A 13789-nucleotide genomic window follows, 5' to 3' on the forward strand; every position below is an offset into this window, starting at 1 on the left:
GGGAAATAAAGCAAGCCTTATCCTTGAATATTTTATAATATCCATAGATTGTGTTAATTTCTGCTCCTCCGAACAAGTACATCGTGTTGGTTTCTTCCCGTTTTCCTCAAATCACTTGTGTGAACAATTTTCCTGATTACATTTCCATCCTGCATATTTGGTGATCCTAATTCAGTGAGGTCTTTCTCTACTTGCTTGTACCATTTTAATCTCGTACGCTTCCTTTGCAGAAATCTGTGTATTCGCTAAGCAATTCTGTTGTTATTCATTCTTTTCAAATGGCTTAAAAATTGAATTAGCCGCAGTCTCAGTAAGTTCACATATTTTAAAATATATTTCCAAGTTGGGTTTGGGGTAATGTAGTCCATTTTTAATTCCAGGCCCTAAGTTTTTTCTCGTTATTTTCCTTTCTTTAATCTCTGATCGTTCGTTTAAGTTTTAATGATGTAAATCGAGAGTTTCTGAAGCATAAAGGTTTGATCACAGTTAAGTAATGAAAAATTCTACTGTTCCAGAACAAGCATATTTTTTTAATAAACATTCTTTGTGTGTTGAAAAGCAATTTACATTTTCGGAATTCTCGAAGCTACTGATTTATTTGTATTGCAATTTTCAGTGGTCCAATTCACCTAAGTACTTAAATTCCTTTACTCTTGCAATTTTATTCATATCAATCAATCAATCAATGGTAAGTTCAGGTAGAGCAGATTTAATATTTGTCATAAATTTAGTATTTTCATGTGATACTTTAAGTCCTAGTTTTGGTGCTTGCTCTTCCAGTACAGCAATCTGTTTCTGTGCATCAGAGATGTCTTTGGCAATTAGTGCCATATCATCAGCAAACGCTGTACAGTCTATGTGAATACCCTTAATTTGTATTCCTAGTCGGTGATATGGTGCACCTCTCTGACAACTTTATCAAGAGCCATTCTCTGTTTCATAAATATGTTATAAAGGAGGAAGCACAATGGTGGAAAGAGCCATCGCTTTGTTGCCTTCCTTCATTTTCCTTTTGAATTGCTCTGGTACATGTGCGTGTGTTTTAAAATCATTTATTAACAGAATGCTCCATTACATAAACTAATACTATAAGTCTGTTTTTAAAATCATTTATTAACAGAATGCTCCATTACATAAACTAATACTATATGTCTGTATATAAATATTTACACTACTAATTAATACCAGCCTCCGTGGCTCAGGCGGCAGCGCGTCGGCCTCTCACCGGTGGGTTCCGTAGTTCAAATCGCGGTCACTCCATGTCAGATATGTGCCGGACAAAGCGGAGGCGCGACAGGTTTATCTCCGGGTACTCCGGGTTTCCCTGTCATCTTTCATTCCAGCAACACTCTCCACTATAATTTCATTTCATCTGTCAGTCATTAATCATTGCCCCAGAGGACTGCGACAGACTTCGGCAGCCAGCACAGTTCCTATCCCCACCGCTAAATGGGGGCTTCATTCATTCCAACCCTGACCCGGTCACTGAATGGCAAACAGGTTGCGGGCTTTCATTCATTCACGAATTAATACCCTGTATACAATTATTTACATATGACTTTTCTCAATATTTCACTTAACTGCTATCTCATTGTAAGACGTCAAAATTTATTTTATTTACAAATTTATAAAAATTATTTAGGTGTTTATCCGCGAGTGCGTATTTCTTCACTGGCCAGTGGCCCACTGACTTTATAACACTCCTACAAAGTTCATCCCTCTCGGAATGAACCACCATCTTGAACAAAACACTTCACTGAATCGAAGAAAAAGAATAAAACTGCCACATTAGCACGTCAGCCAACACAACAAAATCACAACATGAGTTCACACACTGAATTCCACTAACGACTTTCGCTAACAACTTAACTCAACAACCCGAGACTGTCTCCTTATATACCTTGCTTGGCCAGGCTTCTAAAAAGTTATGACACAACATACTTTCTCGTATCTTCTCCAGTCTCCAATAACCTATGTACAAATGGATAGAACATTCTGTAAAACTCGAGTAACAAAGGTGCATTTTTCTAGACTCTTACCCTGTGTTGCATAACTTTATATTGGATTTATGCATCATACACTGACTGACAGAGCAAATGCAACACCAAGAAGGAGTGGTCAGAACTTTATGCCAAATGCAGGGTAAACTGACGTCACTGAGGTATGCTCATGATGTGAAATGCGCCGCTGTGCTGCGCACGTAGCGAACGATAATTGGGACACGGCGTTGGCGAATGGCCCACTTCGTACCGTGATTTCTCAGCCGACAGTCATTGTAGAACGTGTTGTCGTGTGCCACAGGACACGTGTATAGCTAAGAATGCCAGGCCGCCGTCAACGGAGGCATTTCCAGCAGACAGACGACTTTACGAGGGGTATGGTGATCGGGCTGAGAAGGGCAGGTTGGTCGCTTCGTCAAATCGCAGCCGATACCCATAGGGATGTGTCCACGGTGCAGCGCCTGTGGCGAAGATGGTTGGCGCAGGGACATGTGGCACATGCGAGGGGTCCAGGCGCAGCCCGAGTGACGTCAGCACGCGAGGATCGGCGCATCCGCCGCCAAGCGGTGGCAGCCCCGCACGCCACGTCAACCGCCATTCTTCAGCATGTGCAAGACACCCTGGCTGTTCCAATATCGACCAGAACAATTTCTCGTCGATTGGTTGAAGGAGGCCTGCACTCCCGGCGTCCGCTCAGAAGACTGCCATTGACTCCACAGCATAGACGTGCACGCCTGGCATGGTGCCGGGCTAGAGCGACTTGGATGAGGGAATGGCGGAACGTCGTGTTCTCCGATGAGTCACGCTTCTGTTCTGTCAGTGATAGTCACCGCAGACGAGTGTGGCGTCGGCGTGGAGAAAGGTCAAATCCGGCAGTAACTGTGGAGCGCCCTACCGCTAGACAACGCGGCATCATGGTTTGGGGCGCTATTGCGTATGATTCCACGTCACCTCTAGTGCGTATTCAAGACACGTTAAATGCCCACCGCTACGTGCAGCATGTGCTTGCGGCCGGTGGCACTCCCGTACCTTCAGGAGCTGCCCAATGCTCTGTTTCAGCAGGATAATGCCCGCCCACACACTGCTCGCATCTCCCAACAGGCTCTACGAGGTGTACAGATGCTTCCGTGGCCAGCGTACTCTCCGGATCTCTCACCAATCGAACACGTGTGGGATTTCATTGGACGCCGTTTGCAAACTCTGCCCCAGCCTCGTACGGACGACCAACTGTGGCAAATGGTTGACAGAGAATGGAGAACCATCCCTCAGGACACCATCCGCACTCTTATTGACTCTGTACCTCGACGTGTTTCTGCGTGCATCGCCGCTCGCGGTGGTCCTACATCCTACTGAGTCGATGCCGTGCGCATTGTGTAACCTGCATATCGGTTTGAAATAAACATCAATTATTCGTCCGTGCCGTCCCTGTTTTTTCCCCAACTTTCATCCCTTTCGAACCACTCCTTCTTGGTGTTGCATTTGCTCTGTCAGTCAGTGTATTTACAGGTAATAATAAATTATATGCGCCGGCCCCGTGATGTAGGGGTAGCGTGCCTACCTCTTACCCGGAGGTCCCGGGTTCGATTCCCGGCCAGGTCAGGGATTTTTACCTGGACCTGAGGGCTGGTTCGAGGTCCACTCAGCCTACGCGATTAGAATTGAGGAGCTATCTGACGGTGAGATGGCGGCCCCGGTCTAGAAAGCCAAGAATAACGGCCGAGAGGATCCGTCGTGCTGACCACACGACACCTCATAATCTGCAGGTCTTCCGGCAGAGCAGCGGCCGCTTAGTAGGCCAAGGCCCTTCAAGGGCTGTAGTGCAATGGGGTTTGTTTGTAACAAATTATATACTATTAATTACGTGTTCTTACATTAAATTGAGTCGTATTAATATATAACTTATACAGGAGAAGTATCGTGACATAACCTCACGTTTTTTTACACAAGACAGATCATACAACACACAAATAATACGACCACGATTTATACCAAATAAAGTCCGTATATAACTACGTAAATAATAATAATAATAATAATAATAATAATAATAATAATAATAATAATAATAATAATAATAATAATAATAATAATAATAAATCAGTCGGACAACGAGTAGTTTACGACGTGCTTTCTTTGTTGCGAATTCGTTGACCACATCTTCGTAGTGCAGTCTAGTTGCTGGGTAATGTCAGAATTCATGGAGAGGACGATATTGAGGCACAGACTTGAGACTATTGAGACCCAAGCAGCAGTTGACAAGAACTTCCATAATAAATTTCTGAATGAGCATTTGAAGTAAATCTCCTTAAATCTAGGAAGGATACCTCTCTTTTTATTCAGGTTGCTTTACGGCGCAGTTTATGGCGACCATGGGATAGGAGCGGGAAGGAAGGGTTAATTGAGGTGCAGCCCCAGCATTTGCCTGGCGTGAAAATGGGAAACCACGGAAAACCATTTACGGGGTTGCGAACAGTGGGGTTCGAACCCACTGCCTCCCGAATGCTAGCTCACAAGTACGTGACCCAAAGTGCGTGGCCAATTCGCTCGGTAGGATATATTTCCTCTGCTCTTGATATTTGCTTGGAAATAAATTATCTCTTCGCTCAAAAGTTCTTTCCAGTCGCATTTGCGTTGTGACACAGTTTGATGATTCCGTGTATTCTCATCTCCTTCCTCTTGAAGTGGTTACCGTCTGACGGGTACTTTAACAGTAGTTATTTATTACTCTATACAGTGTAACATCATCTGTAGATCATAGCAGATTACTGGCAAAACTGAGCGCAATTGGACTGGACAAAAGAGTGACTGAATAGGCGGCTATATTTCTACAAAACAGAACTCAGAGAATTAGAGTAGGTGACCCTGTAATAACTGAGAGGGGATTTCCTCAAAGCAGTATTATTGGACCTTTATGTGTTCTTATATATAAATGATGTCCGTCTGTTAGGTCATCAGCCCAGAGGCTGGTTGGATCCTCAAATAGCACCACCAAAGGTTATACGGTTATAAGGAAACCCCAAAAACCAATGGCAGCACCAAAATGAGGTGTACTAGGCAAGACGAGGAGTGAGGTAGTTTGCCATTGCTTTCCTCACAGGGTCAGAAAGTACTATTGCAGCACGACTGACCCTACGAGCAGCACCTTTCATAACACTCAGATGCACTAGTCATGCTCTGAATGTCATTACTCAGCACCACCCATACCCCAGCAACTTCCATATTGTCACAGCCATGGATGTTGACTGGGACTTCGGTGGAAGCTACACTTTACTCTGGCCTGTGCCAAGAGATAGATGCAAAAGTACTGCATCCATCAAGAAATGACAGCAGGCAGCATATAAATGATATGCGTAAAGAAGTGGAACCAGTGATAAGGATTTTTGCGAATGATGTTATTCTGTACAGAGTAATAATTTACAAGATTGTGAACAACTATAAAATGACCTCAACAATGTTGTGAGATGAACAACAGGCAATGGTATGATGATAAACGGTGTTAAAAGGTTGTGAGTTTCACAAATAGGAGAAGTCCTCTCAGTTTTAATTACTGAGTTGATGGGGTGAACGTTCCTTATTAGGATCACTGTAAGTACCTAGGTGTTTATGAGGGTATTTAGGGGTTGTAGTAAGGATATAAACCCGGTCTAGAAAGCCATGAATAACGGCCAAGAGGATTCGTGGTGCTGACCACACGACACCTCGTAATCTACAGGCCTTCGGGGCTCTTGCGCCATGGGTAGGTAGTAAGGATGTAAAGCAGAAGGCATCTAAGTCTCCGGTAAGACCCCAACTACAGTATGGTTCCAGTGTATGGGACCCTCACCATGATTACTTGATTCAAGAACTGGAAAAAATCCAAAGAAAAGCCACTCGATTTGTTCTGGGTGATTTCCGACAAAACATTACGTCCGTCCGTCCGTCCATCCGTGCATTATCTAAGGGCTAAGCCATATCCCACGGTCTTCAGCAGTCCTTTTCATCGTGACATGGGAAGCAAACCCCAGCAGAGTGATTATGATCCTAACGTATGAGAGACGTGGTCTTCCTCTCGACTTCTTCCCTAGGACCTTTCCTTCGAAGACAATGTGGAGAAAGGTGTCATGTCGTAGGACGTGTCCAAGAAATTTAGCTTTCCTCTGCTCTATTGAATAAATTAAGGTCCGTTTCTCATTAACGACATTCAAAATTTGGATATTAGTCTATTTTTCTGTCCAACTTGTCCCTGTCAGTCTTCTCCAGAACCACATTTCCGCAGCTTCTAGTATTGATTGTGCTTGTTTTCCCAAAGTCCAGGTTTCACAATCGTAAGTTAGCACACTCCAAACAAAGGTTTTAACAAATTTCTTCCCGGTTTGAATTCCTATGTGCTTATTTAACAATAGATTTTTACTGCTTTGAAACACTTCTTTTTCCGTAGCAATTCTTCTTTTGACTTCTGTCAGGCACTGATTATCATTTGTTATAACACTACCCAGATAACAAAATTATTTAACCTGGTCTATTTTTTCACAGCCTAATTTAATGTTTGTTTTCAATTCAGTCTTCTTCTTTTGAACGATCATCATTTTCATTTTCTTTGTGTTTATTTTTAGCCTGAACTTCTCTAACGTGTTGTTTAGTATATCGAGCATCCTAGTCATTTTGTGCTCTGAATCAGCTGTCAATGCAATATCATCTGCAAAGCAAATACTATGAATTTGTTTACCATTAAAATGTATCCCTTTGGTTTTTTTCTTTTACTGTTCTATGAAGAGTAGCGTTACAAAAATGTTGCAAAATTGGGGCTGGGAAGAATTGGGAGAAAGGAGACGAGCTGCTCGACTAAGTGGTATGTTCCGACCTCTCAGTGGAGAGATGGCGTGGAATGGCATCATTGGGCGAATAAGTTTGAGTGGTTTCATAAAAATTGGAAAGATCAGAATATGAACATAAATTTGGAATTCAAGAGGACAAATTGGAGCAAATATTCGTTCATAGGTAGGGGAGTTAGGGATTGGAATAATTTACCAAGAGAAATTTTCAATACATTTCCTAATTGTTTGCGATTATTTAAGAAAAGACTAGGTACACAACAGATAGAAAATCTGTCACCTGGGCGACTGCCCCAAATGCAGATCTATGGTGTTTGATTGATTGATTGATTGATTGATTGATTGATTGATTGATTGATTGATTGATTGATTGATTGATTGATTGTTACTTATAGGATGGTGGAGACGGGAATGGCGGACACGACAGATCATGGGGGATCCCCCACAGTGCGCACGTGTGAGCTGGACCGGGCCGACCCTGCTGCCCCCTGTGGCTTCAACCTGACTCGCAGCCGCTGGGACCCTTACCCGTGGGTGAGTGGTGTGGATGCCGGCTCTGCGGCGGAAGTGGCAGGTCTGCGACCAGGGGACTGCGTGCTGGAGGTGAACGGCGAGGACGTTCTCGGCGAGCGGATCAGTACAGTGGCCGCAAGGGTGCGCGCGCATCCTGAGCGCGTGTCGCTGCTACTGTGGAACGCAGGGGTGGACCCACAGTGTCACCCTGAGGTAAGCTGGCGCTCATTGTGAATATTTGACCAATTTACAGACCAATTATATAGTCCTGCATAAACTTAAAAAAAGTTTTGATTTTCGTGGTAACTTAATTTTATGTTTTATGGTTTAAAAATACGAAATTATTTTTCTCTACCACATAAAGCATTTTCACAAATATTAACTAAAACACAATATTATACATGTTTATTTCAGTTTTATTTTATTAAATTAATAAGTGACACAATATTTTATATCAAAACAATACACAGTTGAAAATACGGTTTAAAGTCCTTATAGTAGCGCTTCAAGACTCCTTTTACTGCTCATCCTGTTGTGAATTTGTTGAGGATCGTCTCTTATCAATGTCCAGCTGTAATCCGCTCTCGTGTTGATGTTCCATCTTCCAGGATAAGTTCATTCCATTTCATTAACATCTTGATGAAATATTTCATTCTGCTCCTCGCTGGCAGCACCGACCTTTGCAGGGAAGTACTCGAGGCGTGATACTCATCTTAAAACCTAAACTTTTAAATTGTGAATCCTGGATAGTTCTATCAAACTTTATAAAAAGCAAGATTCGAAAATCTCTTCCGACCTAAATTCAGTTCCGGAAAACAGCCTAAAATCGCTTGTTTCTTTACTCGTTTCCTTTTTTTTATTAAAATTCTAGCCAAATGAACTTATGTACTGTACATAATTATTTCTGTAATGTGTTCCTTGGTTCAATACCCTCAGGTGTTTTTCTTTTTTAATGTCCACTTCGAATGTACTGTAGTTATAGAGGATTAAGTGAAAAACTCTGCATTGACACTCATTATTATACATATTGAATCACTGTAGTAGTTTTGAGGTGCAACTGCCATCTGTTGGCTGATAGTTGAACTGCCGCCAAGTACGCGACAAGTGCTGCGCTCATGCGGAGAATTGCGGCGCTTCTGTGAGTGTTCCCAGTCGGCCGTGGTGTTGCCTTATTCACGCACGTTTTATAAGTCCGCTTGGTGGCCGTGATCGTCAAGGTACATAGAGTTAGTAAATAATACATCATTTACATGGTTTCCTAGGGAGCGTCACATATAAAGATATAAAAATGGAAATTGACTTGAATTAATGAGGCACTAGAAACTTAAAACTTTGTACCGAAGAAGCTGATGACCTCAGGATCCTTAGAAAAATGGAAAATTCTAAAAAATATCTGACGGGGCTACGCTGGTAGGGGGCGGGTTCAAATTTGGTGCTCAGGATAATAACGCAGTCGGATATATTTATCCAAATCCATAACATACAGGTTTCATGGGCTTAAAAGTTTCCTGAAAGTCCTAATTTTAACCCCCCTGTCCCCCAAATGAAGATGAAGATGGTGGCACAATGTGCCAAACGAGCTAGAATATCGAAATTTGGCAAAATTATAGGTTTTCAGCCTGTAACCGACGCAAGTTTAAATTTTTCACTTTTTTACACCCGAAAAATTTCGAAATACGGAGGCAATTTTAACGACGGTGCAGGCCTTCGTTTCGAGGTATTTGGTTACTCTGTTTTGTAATACGACTTACCATTTTGCATTAGTAAGGAGGGCCTACCATTGTAATGAATAATTCCCTTCTCGATTTGGTTGGCAGAAGGCAAGGGAGCATGGAATTTTGTTCAAACCTTCCCTACCCGATTGTGTCTGGCAGTAGGCAAAGTGGCTTGCTATTACAATCGAAACTCACCAACTCGAATGTAACTGGCAGTTAGCTGACTGACATTAGGAAAAGGGGCCTGTCATTATAATTATAAGATCACAACTCAATTTTGACTGGCAGTAAACAAGGAGCCTGCCATTATAATGAAAATTCCTCAACTGGAATGTGTCTGGAAGTAGAAGGAGGCCTCGCATTGTAACGAAAACTCTCCAAATCGATTGTAACTGGCAATAGGCAAGCGGACCTGCCGTTATCATCACAACTCCGCAGCTCGCACTTTACTTTGGAAACAACGTATTGGAACCTCCCCATGCTGTTTCTCGGATAACGCTAAGAGACATGCAAATTGAAAAAATAATCGTATTTACTGCACGCACAGTAATTTACTTCGATATCCGTATACAATGTATAATGCCGTAGCGATTACGTTGCGATTTGTTAGTATAGAATATATTTCAATTGCTAAAGTTGGCTTTAAAATTCATTTAAAATTGAGACTTCTAACTCTTTGTCTGTGAACTACAGTAGGTTCGAGTGCCTTCCAGAACTGCATACAACAGCAATAATCCTTTCTCAGAATCTGGGATGGCTGAGTGCCTTTCATTGGTCAGAGTTTCTAACAAACTCCATAACGAAATGGAGGTTATTCAAGCTCTCCATCTGTTTGTAAGATAATTAGTGGTGGACAAAAAGAACTTCCGGAAAAATGTTCCATCCAGTTAGTTTTTAAAATATGCACCGGTGACTTCCTGCGATGTTGAACGGTCCTTCTCAGCGTAAAGGAGAATTTTATTGGATCAATGCCAAGAACTTCACAATGGAAAACGGTGAGGAGAACTTGGTGGCACACAGCGCATCACGATAAAATAAGATATCGTACTACTTGTGTCGCTTAACTTCATTTAGTGGCGTGCCGAGCCGACTGGCTCAGACGGTTGAGGCGCTGGCCTTTTGACCCCAACTTGGCAGGTTCGGTCCTGGCTCAGTCCGGGCGGATTTGAATGTGCTTAAATACGTCAGCCTCGTGTCGTGAATTTACTGGTACGTAAAAGAATTCCTGAGGGACAACATTCCGCCGCCTACTACTCCATTGCCTCATTCATTCGAATGAATAATCGAAAATAATCGAATGGTAAATATAATCGAATAAAATGACATAATCGAATAAGCTATTATTTTGTATTCGATTATCCCATCACAAGTTAAAAGTCAGCTTGTGAGTTTCGCAAATAGTAAAAGTTCTCTCAGTTTTAATTACTGCATTGATGGAGTGAAAGTTCCTTTGGGTGATCGCTGCAAGTATCTAGGTGTTAATATAAGGAAAGATCTTCATTGGGGTAATCACATAAACGGTATTGTAACTAAAGAGTACAGATTTCTGCACAGGGTTATGAGGGTGTTTAGGGTGTTTAGGGGTTGTAGTAAGGATGTAACGGAGAGGGCATACAAGTGTCTGGCAAGACCCCAAATAGAGTATGGTCCCAGTGTATGGGACCCTCAGCAGGATTAGTATACTTGATTCAAGAACTGGAAAAAATCCAAAGAAAAGCTGCTCGATTTGTTCTGGGTGATTTCCGGCAAAAGAGTAGCGTTACAAAAATGTTGCAAAGTTTGGGGTGGGAAGACTTGGCAGAAAGGAGACGAGCTGCTCGATTAAGTGGTATGTTCCGAGCTGTATTTAAAACAATTGTATTGTCTCATATCATAACCATAAGTCATAACAAAAGGAATGTACGGACATTTTTTAAATTTAGTGCATTAATACTATTGCACATTTTGTGAATATTACATATTTAATGACACATTTCACTGATATTTACGACAGTTTTATTCAATCTACATATTCCAGACTTTAATATTACATAAAAGTCCGGCCCCTAATACTAAGCGATTTTTAAAATACACTGTTTATATAGTATTTAGATATTTGTCCGTCATATCAGTTCGTCGTTACAAGCGTTGTTGTAATAAACGGTAATATCTGACAACTAGCAGAAGTACCCGTTCTTCGTACGGGTTATCAGAAACTGGCTTTAGTTACTCATACTGTCGGTGTAACTGACTTCATCAGATATTTACATCACTGGTGTATTTACTTAAGTACGTAGAAATTATTTGTTAGGTTGGAATTATAGTGTATCTTCTTCTTTTCTTTATGGGGCCTCTAAATATTAGTTCCTAATTAGCGTCGACCTCTAAGATCTTTTGCTACCATGTTTTTCCTTCATTCCTGCCGGGCTGAGTGGCTCAGACGGTTAAGGTGCTGGCCTTCTAACCCCAACTTGGCAGGTTCGATCCTGGCTCAGTTCGGTGGTATTTGAAGGTGCTCAAATACGACAGCCTCGTGTCGGTAGATTTACTGGCACGTAAAAGAACTCCTGCGGGACTAAATTCCGGCACCTCGGCGTCTCCGAAGACCGTAAAAGTAGTTAGTGGGACGTAAAGCCAATAACATTATTATTATTTCCTTTTTCCCACCTAGATATACCTGCTCCCTTCACAAAGCTGCCGGTTTTGTGTGAGTATACTTTCGCCAGGTAGTACCACAAATATAAATATTATTGAATGTATTTGTTTGATCCGACATTTCATAACTATTACAAATGATCAAGGAAATACGCGATGCATAGAAGAAACTACTATAATTATCGAGAATTATAATTCTCAGGGCTGTCACTCATGTCGCACATCATATAATGAATCTGAGTATAAATGTTGAGACATTTTTCAAGTCATGGGCGCAACAATCTTGACAATTCTGTACAGTATATAGGTTGTTTTCATGGTTACAATGGTCGTAATAGTGGACCAAAATATCGGCACTAATAACATCAGTGATCCTACTCCATTATTTGATAGAAAATAGATTAAACTATAGGTAACAGACTCCGCAAAATGCTGAAACCTAAGCTAATACGTAAAAACGGAGGATCGTCGGCAACCGCTGGTCGCTGTACTACGGAGATCTCCGGGGCTATTATTTTTATACTTCACTCCCTTTCCATCCCCGCCCAAAGGAGTGCTATGAGCGTCTTACACAACAGTTTATTTTTTCCAGATAGTAAGTCATATGTGTATCAAATTTGGTTGGCAGCTATTCCCAAACGTACATGCATAATCTCGCTGCTGTAGAATCCAGGAGCTGACGTTGCAAACGGCCGTTCGTTTCTTTATCCGATTCCTTTATTTTTGCTAGGGGCTTTACGTCGCACCGACACAGATAGGTCTTATGGCGACGATGGGATAGGAAAGGCCTAGGAGTTGGAAGGAAGCGGCCGTGGCCTTAATAAAGGTACAGCCCCAGCATTTGCCTGATGTGAAAATGGGAAACCACGGAAAACCATCTTCAGGGCAGCCGATAGTGGGGTTCGAACCTACTATCTCCCGGATGCTATCCGATTCCTAGAGCAGGAGTAGTGTGGTTCCAATATCTCCATAACGGTTGGTTTTAGGGCCTTAAAACATGTTTTCGGGCCCGAAGGGTTTACTGACTTTTATTCTTTGCGTCAAGGGGCTTAAAATGAGCTTTGTCTCATCCTTGTACGACAAATTCGATTTCGCCTATTTTAGCCTATTATTTTAAATTTTTATATCCCCCCGTCGCCCCCCTCGAATTGTTTTGAAAAATAAAATACAGCCCATGTTACTCACTGGCAATGCAGCTTTCTATAGGTGACGTAATTATTAAAATCGGTTCAGTAGTGTTTAAGTCTATCCGTTACAAACAAATATACAAATGTTTCCTCTTTATAATATTAGTATAGAAGAATATATTACATCCCTTCACATACGGTTGACGTCAGGAAGGACATCTAGCCGTAAAACTGGCTTTAATCCACATGTGCGACACAGTTCGCACCCGCAACCTCACAGGTGTGGGTAAAGCGATAGAAGAAGGAGATACTCATTTTAAAAATTCTTCCGCTTTTTTATTCTTTTCACCACCTTAAGTAGATTTTCCAAAACTAGTGTGTTCATTTTTAAAGGAGATTCCAAGTACCAATTTTAAAGTCTGTAACATCTTTATTTTTTGAGATATATGTATCCTCATATAAATAATTCAACTCCTTCCTCACTTTCTTTCACCCTGCCCCCTTAAGTGGATTTTCTGAAAACGAATATTTGTGGGATTCCAAATATCGATTTTAATGCCTGTAACATGTTAAGTTTTTGTGATTTATTGTAGATAATTTCGCTGCTGTAGAATCCTGGAGCTGACGTTGCCATGGTTACGCCAGTTCATTACTTTATCCGATTCCTAGAGCAGGGGTAGAGTGGTGCCAATATCTCCGGAATGGTTGGTTTTAGGGCCTTAAAACATGGTTTTCGGGCCCGTAGGGCTTACCGGGTTTTGTTCTTTGCGCCAAGAGGATTAAATTGAGCTTTGTCTCGTCCTTATACGACAAATTCGATATTTTGCCTATATTAGCTTATTATTTTTATATCTTCCCACCCCCCGTGCCCCCCCCACCTCGAATTTTTTTGAAAATAAAATACAGCCCATGTTACTCACTCGCAATGTAGCTTTCTATAGGTGAAGTAATTTTTAAAAACGGTTCAGTTGTTTTTGAGTCTATTCGTT

The 13789-nt window shown here is 41.7% G+C and overlaps 1 protein-coding gene across 2 annotated transcripts in view; it reads left to right on the forward strand.

Annotated features, from left to right (window-relative positions):
• Positions 1-13789, forward strand: part of LOC136872649 (uncharacterized) — a 61479-nt gene that overhangs the window by 32045 nt on the left and 15645 nt on the right. For both annotated transcript variants that reach the window (XM_067146460.2, XM_067146468.2), the window contains exon 2: positions 7207-7537. In XM_067146460.2, coding sequence (XP_067002561.1) covers positions 7207-7537 — 331 coding nt within the window. The remainder of the gene's footprint in view (positions 1-7206; positions 7538-13789) is intronic.

The sequence above is a fragment of the Anabrus simplex genome, chromosome 1, assembly GCF_040414725.1.
Source record: "Anabrus simplex isolate iqAnaSimp1 chromosome 1, ASM4041472v1, whole genome shotgun sequence".
Taxonomy (NCBI): Eukaryota; Metazoa; Arthropoda; class Insecta; order Orthoptera; family Tettigoniidae; genus Anabrus; species Anabrus simplex.